At 32.5% G+C, this 22,853-nt stretch overlaps 1 protein-coding gene across 2 annotated transcripts in view; it reads left to right on the top strand.

Annotated features, from left to right (window-relative positions):
* Positions 1 to 22,853, top strand: part of LOC132703020 (protein Skeletor, isoforms B/C) — a 40,842-nt gene that overhangs the window by 16,066 nt on the left and 1,923 nt on the right. The window contains exons 3-10 of one of the 2 annotated variants that reach the window (XM_060672030.1): positions 6,648 to 6,829; positions 9,835 to 9,997; positions 13,205 to 13,464; positions 19,009 to 19,108; positions 19,787 to 19,971; positions 20,085 to 20,280; positions 21,612 to 21,791; positions 21,851 to 22,096. In XM_060672030.1, the coding sequence (XP_060528013.1) occupies positions 6,648 to 6,829; positions 9,835 to 9,997; positions 13,205 to 13,464; positions 19,009 to 19,108; positions 19,787 to 19,971; positions 20,085 to 20,280; positions 21,612 to 21,791; positions 21,851 to 22,096 (1,512 nt within the window). Of the gene's footprint in view, positions 1 to 6,647; positions 6,830 to 9,834; positions 9,998 to 13,204; positions 13,465 to 13,949; positions 15,583 to 19,008; positions 19,109 to 19,786; positions 19,972 to 20,084; positions 20,281 to 21,611; positions 21,792 to 21,850; positions 22,097 to 22,853 lie in introns of those variants that run through there. The other variant, XM_060672031.1, reaches the window with a different exon arrangement.

Raw genomic sequence — 22,853 nt, forward strand, 5'->3', positions numbered from 1 at the left:
CAGCGTTACCCCCAGATCTCTAATCTCCGTCACTCGCTCTAAGTTGGTGTTATTAATATTGTATGTTGAGTTTATTTTTTTTACGTTTATGATGAAGAATATCCTTTATTTGGCGGATTCAAGAAATAGATGATTATTTTGAGAGTATTGTTCCAAGCGCAGAAAGTTTTCTTGGAGATTTAGACAGTCATCGGAGGTTTCGATCTTGGTGTATATTATCAAGTTGTCGGCGAAGAGCGGTATTTCACAATGTTTGAAACATTTTTGTATTGAATTATGAAATATGTTTATAAAAAACAAACGACCAAGATGATGTCAAAAAACTCCGATTTATATCCATCGACTGTCACTCTTCCTTTTCTATCACTAAGATAATTGCTGGACAATCTAACCATTTCGGCCTCAACCCCGACCTCTGCAAGCCTAGTCGACAATATTTGGTGGTCTATCTTGTCGAATGCCTTACTAAAGTCGATGTAGACTACGTCAACCTGTTCTTCACTGTCAAATGACCTAGTAACAAATTCAGAGAAACTCAGTAAGTTTGTTTCGAGAGACCTCCTTGGAAAAACACTATGTTGTTCTTGGATTATTTTATTTTTTATACCGAGAAAAATAGTGTCATACATGAGTTTCTCTAGAATTTTGCCAAAGGCACACAACTTGCTTATAGGCCTATAGTTCTTAACATCCTCTCTATCGCCGCTTTTAAAATTTGGAATAATTTCACTTACTTTCCAACGTCGCGGGAATGTGCCAGACACAAGTGACTTGTTAAATTATGTGGGCATTGTTTAATAAAAACAGGTGGTATGCCATCCGGTCCTGGACATTTGTCTAGATTTAAGTTTTGACATACTTCTGTGATTTTATTACACGAAAACTCGTTCTTTTTCCTTTTATTATTGTTCAATTTCAAGTCTTGCATAAGAATTGTGTTTGATTTAATGTACACACTTTTAAAAGAATACGCAAACGCTTCGGCAAAATTTTTGGCGCCCTTTACGAGAGTTTGGTTATGCTTTACTGTGTAGGGAATTGAGACATTGTTTTTTCTTCTACTTCCAATAAAATTACAATTTTTTTTGAGTTTTCCAAAATGTTGGTGTCTATCCTTGCAGTATATTTATTATAGTCGAATCTGATCATTTGCTTTGATACGGTTCGTAATTCATGGAACCGATCATACGTAGCTTGGCATTTTTTATGAAATTTGTTTTTTCTTTTATTGCTGATATTGTTTTAAAACTAAAAACTTACCAAAACTAAAATAAAAAAAAAACTAAAAAAATCTTGCGAATTGGCACATTTTGTTGAACGATTCTGTCTATTATGTTGCAAAATTGATCTGTCATTGAGTCCACATGATCACCTGTCAGAGTCCGATTCCAGTCTATTTCTGATAGATAGGTATTTATATCGTTAAAATTAGCTTTATTAAAATGATATATTCTTTTGTTTGGGGGATTAAGGAACTTAACGCATGACACAGACCAGAGGAATTCTGTAGCTTTACGATTGGCATTTTCGTGTAAATTCGTGTAAATTTGCAATATCCTGTTAATATTATTTTTTATATGATTACCGCGGACGGAACTCTCAAGTAGAGTTTTTTCATGTTTCGCCATGCCACTCAGAAACGCTGTCGTTGAGTAATTGCATCCAGGTGGGATGTAAGTACAACAGATGATTGCGCTCTCCCGTACTTAACCTGATAACATTGATAAGTTAAGAACTGAATTAATTGACTCAAAACTTTAAAGGTTAATCCAAGGAATTGTACGTAATACCAATATTAAAGAAAATGTAATAAATCAATAACACCTTTGCAAGAAACACCAATAGAATCCTATGGTACAAAACTCAAATAACATAGTGCAAAAACAGGAATAAAAATTTTACAGTTTTTTTAAGACTGCAATATTAACAAATAAAATAAAAGCATGAAAAAGTGTCACAAATCTCCAAGACCGTAATACAAAACGAATTTATTTTAATTATAACTTTTAGATTTTACGTTACCATTTCTAAAGTTACTTTGGTAATACCACTAAAATGGAAACCTCTTCAAAACATATGTATGTAGTACATTGAATCTATGGTTGGTCCGAATATCAAAAAAAGGTCTTTGACATCAGTTTTTCTCCATTTCATTAAACGAATCTGTTCAAATTTTTCTTATGACACAAGTATATGTAATTTTTTTCACAAAATATTTACGTAAGGATTTTTGTTAATTTTGTGCTGGGGTCTTTGTGAATTATCAAAAACAAAGTTGGCAACTCTTTAATAAGGGAGATTTTCTATTCAATCTTGTACAAGGTGACTAATATCGAGTTAAGTTATAATTTTAAAGTCATTATTTGAAATAATTCAAGATAAATATATGCCGAATAAAAGAGTGATCGCGAATATGTAATTTAGTAATGTTCCACCGTGGGAAAATTAATTATTCAATGAATAGTGGTGTAAGTGGGACTAATTAAATTATATTACGAATTCATTCGACTGTATTTATCCCTAACGGAGGTGCGATTATTACTGGCTGTAATAAACGTTCAAGTGCAGGAGTTTTTAGGCGAGAAATAATGGTTTATATTAAATAATGGTTTATGAACATTCTTTATGTCAAACCTAAAACTAGTGGTGGTTTGTGGCCTTTATTTTTGTCACAAAGTAAAGCATAATGGAGTGTGTTGCAGTTTGCAGACGAAAGAAGAAAAACCTTTCAAGTTGGCTTCAAAGGCAATAATTAATTACATAAAACTGCAGGATAATCTACACCTGGCAACACAACGTTGCAAGGCTTTCCAAACCTATTAACGCCCCACACAGATACAGAAACATTCTCCCTATGCTTTAAAATACTATCGAATCTTGTAATATACGTACACTTCTGTCGATTGTTTAACTATTATTTGTATTAGGTATTTTCCTATTCGAATTAAAAATAAAACCTTAAAAATACTATTTGTTGAGCAACTGCCAAAAAAAACCATTTACATCCCCTCTTATAATAGCTTGAACCTTCAATGATTGATAATGGATTGATTTTTGTTAGTTTTAAGGGGCATCGAAAACATCAGATTGTGGGCCTAAAGCGCTACAACGATTTTCCGAATACCCGAAGTATTATTTGCCGAATGTAAGTTTATCAGGACACTAAGTGAATTGTACTTACGAGAATGTGCCATCTAAACAATAAGTGCAACTGTATTTTTATTAATACAATGAAACCGTGACAAGATATTACGAGTTAAAAACATTGCAGAGTCACAAATAAACTCATGAAACTCCTCCATATTTTATTAGACGATAAAAAGCACCAGTAAATCAAATCTTGCACATGAAATAATTGACGACATTTTTGGAGAGAATAAAACCGACAAAAGTTTACAAAACTAGGTCATCTGATAATAATTTGCAAATAACTGGTTAGGATTTCCGTCCTATCCGATTCTGCTTGATTGACCCGATATGCAAATAACTCACCACTCCGAGATAATTATAATACTATCAAATAAAATACAAAGAAAACGATTTTTTTTTAATAACTGGTTTTGAATTTAATAGTACGTCGAAAAAAATACGCGCAGATAACATCGCCGCGTGGCACAGTTCTTATAGAAAGCCGGTATACGCTGTTAACTCCATCAATCTTTTTCTTTCTGATCCGCCATTATGTGCGGGTTTCGTGTTCCCATTTTACCTTTCCTGTCGTAAGAACGCTTTTACATCCCGTAACTGAAGATTATGGAACCTGCTACTATTATTGTATAAGTTGCCGATAGCATAGTCAAGTTTACCCTACCGATATAAGGATCGGGTAAATTTCATTTTAACGAAATTCACCGCGAGTTAAAACAAAGATGACCTGACAAGTCGCTACATTTAAAAATTTAAAATAAACTATTAAAAACACACACGTTATTGCTGGTGGTTTCCCGATTTTTGCGATCTGTTTCAAATTAATAAATTAACCCTTTCCTAAAACTATTTAACTATTAAATTGATAAATAACCATACATTACCTATTATTCCTTAGGTTATAATTTTCATCCTTTCTATCGGTGTTATGGAAATAGCATAATTACTAAAAATTAGAAAAATTAAAATGACTCGTAGTTCCGCTAAAGTATAGTCTTGCGATTATATATTTTTGTTAATTTGCTTATTTTAATTTATCGAAGATTTATTATTGTTGGTTAAGAGTTTTTTTGAATAATTTAACAAATTCTATTAGTTTCATTTTCAAATCAGAATCATTTTTTTTAATTGTGGGGCACCCATCGAGGTATAGAAACAGGTAAAATCAAACTAACCAGCTTTTGATAATTGAATAAGCTAAATCTCAAATAGCAAGTGAGCCAGCTAGATTTTTAATGACCAATAGCTAGAAAGTAACATTTTTTCCTATAGTTCATTGAGTATTCTTAAAAATGAAAGTAAACGTAAGCTGGCACATTTGGGGCGGGGGTAACCATGACGGCCACACACACATGTACAATAATTATTAAAAAAAAAGCAATATCCAAAAGGCTTTACTTTTCTTATATGATATTAATTGCATTGTGTATACTCAACGAACTGTACAGTGGTGTATTATGTCATTTTGCAACGTAAATATGTGGAAGATACAAATACAAAAGAAAGTTGAAATTTGGTTGAACGATAACTTCATTAGTTTTATTTTTAAAAACAGTTCGCCGAGTTTATTCGTGGAGGAGAAGTGCCCAGCTGGCAATCACAAGTTATTACACCTTTTTATTATTACAACCTTTTTGCGTTCTTATATATGTATTATGTAAGAATAAAAATTAATAAATAACAAAATCCAAAAAATCGAGAACTTTATAGAGTAGTTATTAAGTTATATGAAAAATGTTTTCAAATTTAAGAGGGATGCTCAGCTGATGCAATGAAATGTATAACGTGCCTGTGCTTGATCTGTAACTGGTAGCAGGCTGACCACTTTTCAACCGTGAAAAACTCACCGTTTTTTTAATAAAATTTAATAATAAACTAACCGAAACAATCTCTTCACCAAATTTCAGCTTCCTTGATATAAGTTTAACTAAGCAATATTTTACACATGTTTACTAGGGAAGCTGACGTATAATACACAACCGTAGAGTCGGCTGATTATGATTATAAAAAGAGGATATTGATTTATTTGGACACTTTTAACCATTTAATGGAAACACCGCCCACCTACTGTTTCAGTTATATAGTGTTTTAAAAAAGCGCTCACTTTTTTTACAGAAAATTTTGTGTTTCTTTAAAAACAGTTCCCCGCCATTATGTTACTCTAAATTTAATAATTTTAATATAATATTTTTAAATACCTGTTAATAGTATATTATGCAACAAGTGCGGTAAATGCAATTTCACTCACGAGTTTTTAATAAACGAGTGAGTTAAAAAGTTTACCGAACGTGTTGCACACTATACTTCTTGTAAGACCGTTAGTTTTTGGGTACATTTTCGCAAATCAACACGAATACATTCACTGACATGACCGTCAGAATTGACAAACATCAAAATTCAAAGCGTGGGAAATAAATCCGTGGGGTAAAATCCCGGAAATGTCTCGGATTCATGGGAAACAAAACTGACGTGGTAAAAGGTATTTTACAGACGGGAGTAGAAAAAAATATTTTTTTCTACTCCCTTCTGTAAAATACCCAATGATACATCGATATAGCGAGCGGAACGTGTCACACCAAATTAGTTTCGTTTCCCACGGACGTTTGCGGAATATTACCGAACCGGTTTGGGAATTTTGACGTTTGTCAATTCTGACGGTCATGCCAGTGAATGTATTTGTGTTGTTTTGCAAAATTGTACCCAAAAACTAACGGTCGTAGAAAAAGTATACTATGCAAACTTTTTAAATCACTCGTTTATTAAGCACTCACTTGATGCATAATATACTATTACAACCTCAACATAAAAGTCAAAGGCCCTAACAAGACTAGCAAAAGCTTAAAAAAAGTACAGTCCACACGTACACACAGTACCAGAAAAAAAGAATGGGTCAAATGGTTCCTAGGAAAATGTAACCGAGTACGGCTTTCGCGTTGATTGTTAAAATATAACATGCCTTTACAGACAAAATTTGGCAAGGTGGAATTGCCAAAATATCAATATTTTTGGAAAGAAAATTTTAATGTTCTTTTCAATGATCCAAAAATAGACAGGGTATCCACGGTGTAAAAAATCGATTTTTCTATAGATAACTAATACAATAATATTGTTAAAAATAACATAGCATTTCGTTTACTATCAATATGAAACAAAAGCAGAAATCCTCAACTTGCATTCGATGATGACCCAAAAATAGCAGCTGACTAAAATATACCGGTCGAATTTCCTTTACGTGCCAGAAGTAATAGCGTTCTCTGAAAATTTGAAACTTTATTTCAAAAAATTGTGGAAAAACCTTCGTGGTTACCAACTATTCTAATTCTGTTTTCTAGAAAATTTATCTCGCAATGCGTTCAGGAATTCAAAGGATTGATATATCTCCCCATTGTCAGGCTAAAATAAAAGCAACTTACATGTTTATAGTATCACATTAAATTAACTAGAAATGTAAAATATCTACCTGTCGTAATATCAGATATATATTCACTGCCATATTTCAGCGGCCTATTTCTATGCCAGTACCTATAAAACCGCCGACAGCCGGGGATTCAGATTAAGGGATGAAAATAACAACGGAGAAGTGATCAGGAGATACAGGAAGGAAGGGGTGACTATAACCCTCCCAGAAGGGAAGACATTAAGCAGTATCAAGATATTCTACGTGTGGTGCGAGGAATTCGACGTAAGTGTTTACTTCCTTTATGACTTTGTAACTGTCATGGCCCTAGTTAGTTTTGGTTAGTTAGGTACTTTACTTGGATGCAATATTTTCCTGGAGTTATTTATGGTGTTAATTAAATTTTTAATGTTAAATGTTTAATAGATAAGTTATATTGCGAACATTTCATCAAGATAAGAAATATCGTAATTAGATATTCAAGGTTTTCGCGGTAACATGTCACCTGAAATAAAAAGCTTTTTCAGAAATTGTTTTCAGAATCGGTATTGTTTCCCGTCAACAATTTTTTCGCAATAAATGTCTAAGTTATTTCAATTAAATTTTAATTATAAAATATTATAATTTAATACAATAATTTTTCCATATTCTGTCCGTATGAACTTGGGTATAAATCAACGACCGACGATGTCGGTATCTATTAATCTAATGATGAATTTTGGCCACATTTGAATTTATAAATGAAAAGGTTCACATAAATATATAAGTTAGCATTTAATATAATTGTAACAAATATTCAGATGCAACCAGCGGTATTTGTTTTGATGCATTATTATTGCATGCTTTTGTCTTTCAAGTTCTTTTTTATGCACATTTGCACTTATGGTCGGTAATAATATCTTTAGGGTTTCTCCACCTTCTAACCCACTGGCCTTTTAAGCCTTTCTATTTTATTGATCTTCAACACCATATTCATGAATGTGCTATCTTTTTTTTTTCTTGAAAGTTCTGTACTTCTCGATTAGTAGTACGTCGGAGCTCCCTATAGAACAATGTTATACATGTTAAGAAGTATTATTTCGGCTAAGATGAACGTTTTTGCTTCCGCTTCGCCGGCTATGTTTACTTGGTTAAGATGATAAGTTTTTTGTCTCAGATGGCTAGAATTTGGTAAACTTTTAAAGGTTGAGAGTTTGATATCCAATATGATAATTTCTCTCTCTTTGAACGGAAATGACGAAAAGCCGCCTAGATACATTTTTTTAAAGTCGAATGAAAAATAAATGGAGTTAAAAAATATCAGAAAATATTCTGCTAAATCTCAAAATGTAAACAAATACTGTCAGTGCTGTTTGAAATGCGAAACAATCGAGTGAATTTATTTACCCCATTTAGTTTAAGTACTTGGTTTCTTCACTGCTTTTAAGTTCCAAGAAAAAAATATTTCAATTGGGAGGATCAGAATTCAGAAATAAGAAATAAGTAATATTTTGAACATTTTTCGAACGGACATTGACCTGCTACAATTGTCTTTAACAACTTTTTAAATGCAATGGTGATACTGAATTAGACATTTGCACTTTTAGATATTCTGTATTTAGTGATATTGATTAATTAATATACCATTCGTAGATTTAGAAAAAACATTAATTATCAATAAATTATCAAGATGTCATCACTGGTCTTCACAGATAAATACGACACACTCTTTCCGTTAAATTCATTTTCTCAAATGTGACCTAAAAATGTAATTAATTATTACTTAAAGATCCGGTTACTATTCTCTCGGTTTTGCTTATGTGGTTATTATAAGAATATTGCGCTCTATTTAACACTAATTTTATATTTCACATTGGGAGTAACACGCAAGGTATGTGAGAACGTGTAGGCATATTTTCCGCCTAAATGTCATTAAATAAATTATTTGTGTATTAATATGTTCGGGGTGACCCGTTTGTTATGGAATGATACGTTATTTCAGAATGTGTAAAAAATATCAAAAAAGCTTAAAGACAAAAGTTGAATTCATTTGTAAAATATTGTATTATTATACAGTGTTTTTGTATTTTCGTAAATATTTAGCAATTTTCTTATTTTAAATAGATAGATATATACCTAAGTCCGTTTCTGACATGTTTTGAATTTTTCTCGGACTGACGGCTTACCTTATATATTTTCCGTTGATTTCATTATATACGGCGCTCTGTAGATTTCGAAATATTAGCAATATAACTCGTATTCATTGTGAAAATGATGTGACGAAAAAACTTGGCAAAAAAAAACGAACACTACAAAAACGTCACGACTTTAACTTGCTGTGGGTAGCGAAATCAATGTTGATAGTTTTATGGCCACCTAACTAGATCATTTTTTGTAGTTATATATATGTATATCGCAAGCCTATAAGATTTTTTTCTAAAAAAACTAAATAATGGAGAAAATACTTATAGTAAATAAAACCCACAGAAAAATATATAATAATGAATTTTTTTATAAAAATTAATTTATTTTTTATAAAATATAATGATTTTTTATTACAGCCCTTAAATATTTTTCTAATATTCGTTTAAAACAGTGCTTTTTGTAGGTTCTTGACCTTCTAGATATTTTATAGCAAAGGTCTAAATGTGTTTAGTAAAATTTGTTCCATTTTTAAGCAATAAACAAAGTTAAAAGCATTTGTGTTAACTTAATCACCAGACATGATGTAAATCTATAAGAAAATTGTGTTTTATTGTTATTTTTTTCTGTCATATGTCGCCATTATTTTCTTGATCAATTAGTAGCCGTTTAGCAATTTTACAACAAAAAACTTTTTATTGTTAATATTTCAAAGTCTACAAATTTTTGACTTATCAAATCTTATACAAAATGAAATTATAAAAATGGGATGTTCCCATTAAAAAATATATATAACGATTTTTTTCACCGCCCAGTATAATTTATTTTTAAAATATCAACATATACCACTAAAGTAGATCCCCTTATATACGAAAATCCTATAGTTAGACATGCAAACGTCACTTTTGAGATAAAATTAAAAATGTCACAAACCATATAGGTTAGTTAGTTTATAAATAAAATATGCCATTTAAAATAAGAAAGTTCTTAATTTTGGTTAATACAAACACCCTGTTTAGATAGCAAACTTTTATATTTAAGTTTACACAGATTCTGAGATAAGTTATCCTCCCGCAATGTGCATATTTCTCCTGGGTGATAATTAAAATTAGGAAAATATATATAATTACATCAATTAACGTATGAAAAAAACTTTTTCTTGGTTTCAGGTGAATTTTGGGGACGTCAAAATATCCCAAGGGTTCGACTTTCCTCGTCCACAGAAAATCGACGCCCTTAAAGGAGTACACTCGATCTCCTCCGACAATATCGTCATCGTCGACGCTCAAACTTTATTAATTCCCAACTTGTACTACGACGGGGAGGCCCCAGGTAAGAATCTTCTCTTGCCACACTCCCCGCTTCCATTCGCGACGCCACCCTATCGCGAACATTAAACGAACATGCCTAGCATTACTTTCGGATAGTTCACGAGTTATTGACGGCGCTTTCCAAGTCTTATATGAATTTTGTGTCGATTCTGAAGCGGGGATGTCAACGGATTACGGGAAAACTTTCACGTTAAAGGGAGGGTGCTTGAAATTCCGCCTCGAATATCTGCTGTATTATATTGAGCAGATTAAAAATACAGTCTAGAACAAAGTTAACATTCTCTTAATATGAAAATTGCTTGAAATAATAATTTTAAAAACCGTGATGAGTATGCAGGGTGACCTGTCGAAAAGCTTACAGCCTGAGAAAAAACTTTTCACCACTTTCCACTAAATCAAACAGTACATTTAATTTCTTGGTCACAGGGACGAATTTTGACGGAAAAACCTTTCACCCGAATTGTTTCAAATGGGAAGGATGGTGAAGGAACACCTCATTTAATTATAATCTCTTATACTTTGCTACTTACTTTTTGAAAGTCCATCCACTCGTATAAAACTTTAAAATGCCAACAATAAGTGTGAAAAAAAGTAATTTAGTTAATTTTTCTGCACAGCTTATTCAAATAAATTGCAGATACTTTAGGTACATTTTTGTGTTCAAATAATTATGATGTTTCTGCTGCACATTAATATAGGCCAAATACAAGTAGTTTAAGAACCTGCATACAACGAACAGGAACTGGAACGACTAGAACCCTGAATAGGATGAAGGGTTGCTCAGTTACACCATTTAACTCCTTTAGATTTTTATACTCCTGAATACTAGACTAGAAATCTAAAACAAAGAAAATTGCACTGGCTCTGTTTTGACATTGTACTTCTACCATTTCTGAATTGATGCAAGTTTTCTAACAATACTTTAGTAATTAACCGTCTGTAATTCTTAACTTTACTTTCATCTCCCTTTTTGAGTTTGGGGATAATTATGGATATTTTTAACCTACCTGGAAAGTCACCGCAACAAAACGAGAGATTCGCGAGATGAGTAAGTGGTTTTATAATGTAAACATAGCTCGTTTAATTAAAAAGTTTGGAAGCTCATCAAACCCAGTTCATTTTAATTTTTTGTATTTGAATAAAAGTAAATCCGAGAGTTCCTATTCTGTGTAAGCGTAAAATCTAAAATTACATGAAAAACGAAGTTGGACGGTGAGTAAACATGAGTTATCATGACATCACAAGTAGGTACACTAAGGTACACTAGATGAACTTGACTGATATGATATACACCTTGTTGGCATTTCCAAGGTCCATTTTTTACTTTACCAGGCAAGTGAATCAAAACTGTCTCAAAATTAATGCAACCTACGTAACTCCGATCGCTTATTGGGTCACTAAACTCCGTTCAAAAATTAAACAGACTAAGAAAAAGAGGAGACAGTATCCTTTTGAGAAGTTTTCAACAAATATTTTTTTTATATAATTACTTATTAGGCTATAAGCTATTAAGCTAGTATTAAATGAACAGATTTTATCAGTTTTGCTCACGCATCTGCCAAATGGCCATGTGAGAGAGAGAATTTTTTCGCCTGTGCTAAATGTAATTTTGAACTGTTAAGTTGTTGCATGGTATTCCGATTTTATTTTCTCAAGGGCAATTTTAAACTGCGGCATTCTTCCATGACTTCATAGGAGTTAATTAATGACTTTGCTTGAGTTATGTTGTAAATCTAACGATTAACTATATGAATTATAGACCAATTGAAAATGCTTGTGTAACTTCGCCTTATTGAAATTCTGCGCCGTCGAATAAATTTTGTTAAACGCTGAGAAATTGGAGAAATTTATTTATACCTATGTATTATTATACCTGCTCGAACGCACTTTCTCTACGACCGTTTCTGGTTTCATTTAATAAACGACTTTACCCGGATTTCGATGGTTTTTTTGGCGTACACAGTGTGCGTGAATTTGCTTAACAATAGCGAATTTCTTTTAAAAATACGTTAACTAAAAAGTTATTTCTGTAGATATGGAAAAAAATTGTACTTTTAATAGTTGTTAGGAATGAAAAGTTATGTTTATATACGTACATTTAGTCTCATTTAATGTCTTTTAACGACGTTTTACAAATATATTATACCATCCAAATAGGAAATTTATGTTATATATCTTAACATAACTCTTAACTCTATACAACTGTTTTGAGTACAGTGTTTTGCTATCCATTCTAGTAAAATTATTTCATTGTGTTGCAAAATGTGCGTTTTGAGTTCAACCTTCTATAATGTACATGTCAATTTTGATTGATACTAAACCAGTTTTAAGACAAGCTAAACGTAACCGGCAGTAACAAGTTTTTGGGTAACGGAATATTAAAGCAAATTTCTTAATCAAATTTACACACAGACTGTAGGTGATTCACACTTTTTGCTAATTAGACTAAATAATAGTTCTTCCAGAGCTAGTAATATATAGTAAAACAAAACACAAATTCAAATCAGTATGACGATGTCAAAAACATTGTTCTCGAGATTTCAGTACGACTAAATAAAACTAATCGAAACTCACGCCACCTTTTAAAGGCAGAAAATCACTAAAGCTAGAACATTCATAATTTGAAGTTATTACCGTAACTGTTTTTATTAAACGAATTTGATACGTAGCTGTGGTAGTTATATAAACCGGAAGAACAACAGGAAAACGATTCCAAAATTTACTGTAAATTTAATAAGGCAAACGATTTACATTAATTTCTTTTTATATCATATATTCATATGATGGCAAACTACATAAAAGTGACTATGTTCAATTGTTTTGCGCTTTAGTGCCGCTTGAGTTTGTTCACCCTATATATGCTAATTAGGAAATATAAAAGAAAGGGAGATGTTTGATCTGCCCCAAACCCGATAATATTGCAAAAGTTCATCAAAATATAGTTAGACTGTTGAAACTAATATTAGTTTGATGTTATCTTTCACTTGAGAATATTTTTTATAAGCTAATATTCCAGATTGATCTTGAAAACTTCTTTGTGGTGCCCTGTATATAATTATTTGGATGAATGTTAAGTTTTTTTGTAAAATAGTTCAGAATGATAATGAAATATGAATAAATAAATCAATCGAATACGTTATACTTTTCTTATGGTGAATTATAGGACGAATCACATGCCTAAATAACCACATCCCTAATTTTTTTACAGATGCGAAGTTTTGGGTCGGAAGAGGACCAAAACCGTCACCGCAAGGTATACGTGTTCCAGACGAGAATGGCAAAGAGGTACCTCTCAGAAGATACAACGGCAAAACCGTAGTGCTTACCTTGCCAGGCGACTTAACTGTATTTGACATCGGCCACTTCGGAATATGGTGTGAACAATTCACCGTCGACTTCGGCCACATCCAGATTCCTCAAACATTAAACGTACCGCCATCTTTAAAAATGCTCGGCGTTAGCCCACAGGTAAATTTCACTAATTAGTCCACTAAGATTTTGCAATCCTATCGAATCGTTTCAAATTTTCATGGTAGAACATAGCTATTATAAGTGTCCCCCGAACAACTTTGTTGCCTCGTACATGTGCCATTGAAACTGACAGGGCAGTCTGAAAAAAATTGGTTACGCTTAGGTTTTTTTTTAAATTTTTGCTTTGCTTTGCTACTTTTATTATATGATGCTCATAAAATTAAGATCAGGTAAGTACTACTACTGTCGCGTAGTAATTATTGTTCTCCTGTGTGAAGGTTATACGTACGGAAACATTAATTTTCTCTCCGTAGTATATTACACTATTCTCAACGACTACTCAACATTCTTGTACTCGTACCCTTTGTTAAAATTTAAACTTAGGTGTACGAGTTAGTCACGTACATATATTCCCAGTGACTCAGGCTGTTCCTCAGTAAATTTATCCCAGTCAGTAACTGCTCCTCTCTCTGTTGTTGCAGACCCCCCGTTACCCGATCCCGGACAACTCGAGAGAGGTGTCGGTGCACAGGCCAAGAGTAGGGGGACACTTACAAGCGACCACCTATCGACCACCCAATTTTTTTGCAATCGCACAACGCCGCCAAGGAGATTTTAACCTAGCGCCGCAACAAAACGCGATACAACCTCAACCTTATGTGCCTTTTCAACAATTACCCCAAAACCACTATCAACAAACCCAAGCTAGATCATTTGAGTATCAACCCAATCACCAATACGTCCAACAACCAACGCAGTATAACTTCGCTCAGCAACAACAACAATATCAGCCTCTATTGCGCACTCATCCCACTGAGCAACAATATATTCAACAGCCAATACAAAATCATCAAGTTTATCAGCAGCAACAGCTACAACCTATTGCTTATCAACCGCTCGGTCAAAGATATAATGAACATTCGGCTTACAATTCACAGTTGGAAGAGCAACAAAGGATCGCCTCTCAACTTGCCAGACCTAGAAATAGATTTGATTTATCTGGAGCTCATCAGCAATCTTACGGAACGTTTGGTTAGAGATTTAGTTCAAGTGCATTCAGTCAGTTGAGCTCCGATTGAAATCGACCGCACAGTGGGCGTGACAGTATCGGTTAACTTATTTTTTTTTGTGAGATGATTGGCAAGCATTGTGATAGGAAGTATTATTTTATAATTTGCAAATTGAGGCTGTATGTTTCCGAAAAGTAGCTTGGGTATTTTTGAAAAATGACACTTCTAAAACGTTTCGATTACTTTTGTTATCAGAACTACCTGCAACAGAGTGAACAGTCCTAATCATCACCAGTTATTGCCAACCAGTTTAACAAAATTTGCTTGTGTGTTAAAATTTAACAAACTAACCAATTCAACAAAAATATGTCAATATTCAAGAAGAATTTATAACTTGTTTAAATATACAATTATTCGTATACAAATATGTAGGAAATTCACTTTATAAATTTTAACTTGGCTGAATTCATTTCAAGAAAACGTGCGATCTATGGTTGGACCCCGAAATTCTTACGGGTTTAATTATAAACTACAAAAATATGGAAGTTACAAATTGCTGAAAAAACCAGAAGGCTCTATAAGACTTAGAACTCTACAATTATTATTATTATTAAGCTATTTTGCATTGTAATTCTCTGACGTCATAAAGTGTTTTCTTTATTTCGCTTGACGTCTTTCAACAAATTTAAACCAACTTCTAAATTAAATTGATCAAGCATTTTTTTCATACAAGCTGCAATTTAGCATGTATTTAGTATCTATTTTTGTTTTTTGTTCACCAAAACCTCGTTTTCAAAACTTTTTCAGACTCGATGGCTGCTTTTTTGGTTGTCTAACTGCATTTTTTTTGACTGGATGAATTTTTATATCGTCGAGTGTCAAAATCTTGCCGCTTTTGACTAATTTATCTTAAAAATTTAAGATGAAGTTTCATTACCAAATTGTTATTGCCAGTGAGAATATGTGTGATGTATAATAACACACATTATTTTAAGAGTGAAATGTATTTATGTGGCCAGTTTCGCTATAGTTATTAACAGAATAAAATATACATTTTTTATTTAATTTTTGTATATATGTTTGTAAATATTTTTGTAACAAATGCTTCCGAATGCATCTATTGAGTTATTTGATTTGACGTTCCCATAATTATTTTGCTCTGTCAATAAATTGTCGGAATTTGAATATCGATGACACGGGATCCGTCCTAATATGTTATTACGTCGAAGACTAAATTGCTGTATTATGGGCAGATTTATGGTCGTGGTTCCCATTCGGCGCGGTCGTGATTTATTGTGTTCGGTTGTGTGCAAATTTGTGACCTTATTCCAGCAAGTGCGCCTCTATTGGTAGAACAGAGGTGTCGCTTAATTAAAATTTGGATTTGGAAAAAATACGATTGGCTAATAGAAAATAACTTTTTTTTTCAAAATTTTATAGCGTCCTACATATACATACACTCGCTTATGGCTGGTTCTATGAAGTGTGCTAGTACGAGTTCTAGAGAACTATTCCAATGCATGTCTTCTACCTTATTCAGAAAATATTGCAATAGTATAGCAGATGCTTTTATTGTGGTTTTTAAAAACAATAAAATATTTCTATTTTGCGTATAGGTACTACCGAGAATATCAGTAAACCAACTTTTAAATGGCTATTACCCTAAAAGAGAGGAAAGTCTTTTCAAGATTATTAAAATTATTAAACAGGTATAGAGGCGTTGAATTTCTTCACATTTCCATTGAATCAAACAAATGGTATTAATAAAAATTTCCGAATAATACAACTATAATGCATCAGTTTTAGCAAATAGACGGAAAGAAATATGTTTATGGGTTCAAATTCGCTAAAAGCATTCTCATTGGTGATGACGTCAGCGTTTGTATTGGGACATAAGCAGCCGAACATTTCAAACTAACCAAACTTTCTTTTCTTCCGCTAAGTTTACTATTACACGAACTTATATTTATACCTTTCTAGATTTTGAGAGACTATTGGTAACAACCGCCTGAAAACAGCAAATTATCGGTCATGGTTAATTTTGATATTGTCGTAAAAATGTAAAATATAATCCTAGAAGTGGCAAAAACACACATTTTTTTATTTCTTTATTTTTATAAACGATGGGATTGAGAAATTTGACATGCTAGGTTCAAATGCATTGCTGAAAGGATAACTTCAATTTCTGGAGATGCAAAGAACCAATTAACACATCGAGGAGCGAAAAAGGTAAAATATTCATAAAAACTGAAATGTAAGGGAAATTATGCAACAATTAAGCGAGTTAGTCAGACTTTGTAAGTATCAGTCGCTAGAGGCTACAACACTAATAATTGTAAATAGAAAAACGGGATTTCCTCTGTAATTTGACCACCTATTCGGTTCAATTAATGCAAGTCTTTATGTAATGCATGTTTGATACTAATTCCTTTATTCTTCCTCATAAATCATCTGGTTAGGTATAAAAATCGTGAATAATTTCTTCATTTCACTCTCAGTCTAAATAGTCTCATGCATCATAACGTCTATGCAGTAAAAGACAAATGTTATTGTTTTCAAAATATTTGACAATCTAATAGAATCGGTTCATGCGGCCATCCTATATCAGTAACGGGTAAATGTTCCATACTTTTTTGCGAGCTTTGCACTTCAAATAATGGTAGAAACTTTATTGAACTTTCTTTGTCTGATTGCAACCATATTTTTGGAAGTTAAGACTAAGACGTAAAGCTAGTAGTGAAAACCACAAGTTTCTGTTTTTTTCCCTAACGTGGTATTAATAGAAAACTAGACATAAAAGCGTATTCACGCAATATGGCAGAAATATTATCACCAAAATAGTTTTAGATACATGCGGAGGTGTATTTTTTAAAATTAATTTCATATTACACATTATTCAAAAAGTATTAAAGTTGTACATTTTTCCTGACATTTTTGGGGATTATCTGGTCGCAATAAGTATCTTTTTTAATACTGTTTATAATTCCTTAACCTAAAGGTAATTTCAATGTTGTCAAAATATAACCGAATTTTATTTCAATTAATTTAGAAATAGTTATGTTCCGTAGGGGAAATTTCATATATTTATATAAAACTTATAGTTGATTTTTCAAAAGGAATTTAAAATTTAACGAATAAAGTTCGCAGATGCGGATATAACGGATCATAACGCGTTTTTCCGAATACGGTGTCTGGGAAAAAAATCACAGACGGTGAAAATGTATAGAATTTCTTTTAACGGGAGCAGTTTCGAAATAGAATCCTTAAACCCAATGGAAATTTCGAATTTAAAAAATTTGGGTCAAGATGACGATGCCAAAGTTGTACATTCACTTTGATATTTCCAAAATGTGCAATCGCGGGTCAACGTTCGCTTTGCTCACGACATTTCGAAATTGCGCTTTTACCTTTTGAATTGCAAATTATACCCACGTCAGATGAACAGCGGTACTTAATCTTATCCTCTTCAATAATTCTAATCGTTTCGATTATCAGTCAGAAAATGCTAGACATTGCCATCCATAAAATCAAGGACTATAATAAACTATTATAGCGCTCCAAGGACGAAGTTTAGACATTTAGGACCACGTTGATATAAACGAACATAATTTTTTTTTTTAAATATAATCAAATATGGTTCGAAATCTTGAAATAAACGCTCTACTTAAAACAAATTTTATATATACAGATCCGCAAACGACTGTCAAGTGAAAATGACTATAATGGGAACGAAATATTCTAGAAATTATTTTTCCTTTAACTTAAATAATCTTAAATAACTTAATAAATCGCTCAAACTTATTTGAAAGAATTAACGTAATTGTTTTTAAATTATTTAATGGTATTCGATAATTTCAAATACTTTTTTAAATCCCACTGTTGATATTGTAATCGGAAAGCAAATTAAATTTCAAAATGAAAACCTTCGATGCCTTCGCCCTTTTCGAAGTTATTGCCAAGATTTTATGATTGTGTTGTAAGTGATTCCTTTAGAATTAGAAATACTAATTGAAAAATTCTAATAACTCATTATTGTGCTGATACTGATATTAATTTAAAAACGTGTAAGTTTCCATGCAAAGTACTAAATTGGAATAGCTTTCATGTGCTTTAATTTTGACGGTAAGAAAAATTGAATCAACTGTTTACACGTCTAGATCAATGGCATTTTGCAAAATTTTAAGCAATATTTCCTTAAAACCCTAATAGCTACAAAGTTAAAGGCTTAAAAAGTATTTTATTAGAAATGACTGTAAAACTTGATTTTTTAATTTTCCTTGAGTCGTAAATTTAGTCTACTTTATGTATGACATAAAGTTTCCGGGCACAATAACATTTCCCTTTAAACAATATATTCAAATAAGCTTGAGCAGATAAATGGTTTAGAAAATACTTAAGAGCTTCCCTCGAATTTATTGAGACCCTTCATTTAAAAATTTTCGGAGAAGTCTTGTATGCTTCTATGATTCGCCTTTAGAATGAAATATTTTTTATCAAATTTTTTAATTAACACGTTTTAATATTTTTGCAGTCAAAATTGAATTGTGAGGTGCTAAACGAAGATCTGGCATTTGAAGTGCGCTGGGCAGTTGCCGGAGAGAGTATTGTTTTACAATTGGTTGCAAAACTGGGTAAGTAGGTAGTGAAAAAAATGAAAGACATCTCGTCTCACTAGTGTTATCATGTTTCTGTATATTTTTCTATATTACCATTAAAAATTTATTATTTCATTTTACTTAATATATAATATAATATATAATATAAACTATAATTTTCTGATGCTTTTGACCTTCGATTCACATAATACACATTTTGGAGAATAAAAAAACAGAACCATAAGTTATCTTTGCAGCCACTTTTTGCCGGTAGCATAAGGCAAAAAAAGTAAAAAATGCAAAAATGACATCAGTTAATTTATCTATTTATCCCACAAATGGGCCGATTCAAGATATTGTTTAGAAAGAAGTTTAGAAAACTGAATAATTTTAAATGTCGAGATCTAAAAGCTTAGTAAATAAAATAGTACCTGAAATAAATGCTCCTATATGTAGTAACTATACTTAGATTCGTTTGCATAACCATTGTAAGATCTTCTTCAGACATATGCTGATTGATAAGAACTATTCGGTTTTCCTTTTGAGCTGTTCGCTAAATAAATTACATTGCTAACGAAACTAGAAAAGCGCTTCTCATCTCATTGCTTCGATTATTTTGCTCTTGTCGCGTGTTTCCTCTTTTAAAATGTGACATTATTGTCCAAATATAAACATTTATTTCCATCAGAGTTACAACCGAAATTTCAAATTTAGATGGCAACGAATACATGTCATTTGGAGTATCTGGCGATGATTCAAAAAGCGTTATGATTGGTGGCGATGTCGCTGTAGCTTGGGTAGACAAAGAAACTCTGAAAGGGTATGCCCAAGATTACTACCTGGCTGACAAATCACAGTGTTCTGGTCCAACAGGCTCCTGCCCTGATCTACGATTTAGAGTAAGTAGACAAGTTTTTAAATGGCCCGTGATATTAGTACTGCGTTAGAATTCAGGTATCACCAATAAAAAATAATTAATATTTACCAAACAACGGAGCTATGTGTCTTCTAGGAAAACACGGAAAATATTCGCCTTTTGAATGCCGCTCTGGTCAACGGTTATTCGATAGTGACTTTCCAGCGCCCGCTGAAGATGTCTGATGAATACGACAAACCTATATACACCAACGGGTCGCAAGCAATTATTTGGGCAGTCGGACCACTCAATCAAAGAAATGAAGTTTCTTTCCACACGAGTTACCTCAAAAGTGAGCTTTTTGGAAAATAATTTAATTGTTAAGCGCAGTTTGGAGTTTTTTTTTGTACAATTTCCAATGTGACATATGGAAATAATTTTAAATAATTAAGTCAATATTCTGTTACACAGAAAAAAGGTTCTAATTAAATTGGCTATACCCAGTCTTCACTTTGCGAAATTGAATCACAAATAAACACAAAATTATTGTTTGCATAGTTTACAAGAATGCGACAGATGAGTTAGGTTAGCCCACTTCTTGACATTTTTCCAAAAAATCAAATCTACTAATTGATAATATTTTTACTGATTTCTTTGAGTAATTTGATTTCGGTTGTAAATAAAAATAATTCAAATGGTATCGAAATTATTACGGAAAACATTTTTTTTAAAGATTTTTTTAAATATTTTATTAGCCCTCGAATACCCCTGAGCATTGGCTCCACTAAGGAGAAAATTTATTTCGAATTTGCACTATTTTGGCTCTAAGTTCCGGCAATGTTCGATGTGGGTCGACAAACCACTTCTCGATGCTTGGTAATATATTGTTTTGCAGTATTTTTTGATACTTGGAAGCAATTACGCATCACCAACGCAACATTTATTGATAAATTACTAATAAAAATTACTCTAGACCAATCTACTGGCGACTGAATTTTGACCATGCAATTTTGGACATTTTCAGTGGCTTTCCTTTTGTCTAAATGAAAACGTTTTAATGTTAAATACATTTTCAATTGTTATGAGTGTGATTTAATAAAATTTTAGTCAACATTTATGAATCCACTGCCAACTTGACAAATTTAATACAATTTCATTCATTATTAATATTAATTAGGTTCCTGATTGTAACCTTAGAAATATTAAGTGACGTACCCATACCTGTATTACGGAAGTAACTTTTAGAACTGAATAATAGAGGCAGGGATACTACAGAAATTTGATTCTGAATTTTGATTTTTCGTTCTAATTGTATTATAAAACTAATAAAAAGAAAGGCAAGCCCTCGAATTCCTTCATTTCATAGGCAGTTCCCTTTGTCCCATAATGTAGTTGCTATTCAACAATTACGAAATAAAATCGGCTGCAGTTATTTAAAAAAATAATAACTATTAGCAATAGCCGTAGCTGGAAAGGAAAATCGCATTTTCCCTAAATATAAGAGAGATTTTATAACATCACATAAACATTTTGTACCAAGGTAACGGATTTCTAAATTTACTGAACTTTTCAGGACGTTTGCTTTTAAACAAAAACGGTGTTTTTTTATGTCAGAAAGTTCGCGTATTTATATATTATAATAAAAAAATAGAAATAGAACGTTATTATAATTATATCTTGCAGCTGATAGTTTTATTGAATTCGCACGTCCTGCTAAATGGAACTGCCCTCTACCGGAAGGAGAACAACCTAAGACATCAACGTCATTAGATAACATCACTGAAGAAAAAGTTGCCGAACCAGCGCAACCATCGACAACATCAAAAATAAGAAACAACGAACGTAGACGCGGGTCAAACAGAGGTAGTTCAGTACAAAGGTCTTTATTCAAAGATATCCAAACTCCATTTTACCGCTCTCAGGTACATCTACAAGGCAACCAATTACCAATATAGATGATTCGGAAAATGCCAACACCAAACAACATACAAGGACGAGGGGGCCCACGAGAGGCACACAGAAAACTTCCAGGGTGCCCCCACCAACTCCCGTAAAACACATAAAATCTTGGGACATTCCAGCAATTCAATGCGACGAACCCGATGATGGAGTATTCTACGCTCAAATGGGACCGACTGGTGGTAAACGTGGCTATCCTGCAATTACAGGTTTGTTTGATTTTACGCTCAGGAATAATTATTTTAATTTTTTTTTCTAAATTCCGTGTTATTTTCAATTATTTTCTTTTACATTTTCTCGAACTTTGACGGGAACTCATGTCAACAAACTTGATTCTCCAATGATTGAACGATAACTGCTAACCACCGATTATTAAAAAAATATATATGGTTCTAATGGAGTAGATAGTGCTCCTGTTAATATAACATTATATCGCGACCTTAGCGCGATCACATTTGTGAAATCACGTTTCAGTAAGTCTACAAAATACGTAGATATAAAGCAAATAATTTAGAAAAAAATTAAGTCTTTTGATGGGAAATAAAGAAATACAGGACGACCTATTTAAGGAAGCGAGATATTACACATAGAAGCTCTAACCATGACGTGTCACATTGACAAAATATGTATGTATTAACGGTTTTCTTCTATCACACACGCTGCTCGAGATATTTGAAAAAATCCATGTGAAAATCGCCCTCGATATAGACGCGATGACGTCACTTACTATTACGACGTACGGTGCGCTACATTGTTTCAGATAAATATAATTTTCTCCAAAACCATTTACTCTATTGGCAAACTTTATCTACCACGGAACGTGCGAGATTCTGGGTTTTAATATCGATTTCCGTAATTTTTCCGATTATGTACAGGGTGTCTCGGTTATGGGCAAAAGATCTGAAGTACCGTGAAAATTGCCGTTATCGTGTATAAAATATTAGCTGTAATTGAAAAACTGTAAAA

Source organism: Cylas formicarius, unplaced genomic scaffold, assembly GCF_029955315.1.
Source record: "Cylas formicarius isolate icCylForm1 unplaced genomic scaffold, icCylForm1.1 PGA_scaffold_6__28_contigs__length_40554024, whole genome shotgun sequence".
NCBI lineage: Eukaryota > Metazoa > Arthropoda > Insecta > Coleoptera > Brentidae > Cylas > Cylas formicarius.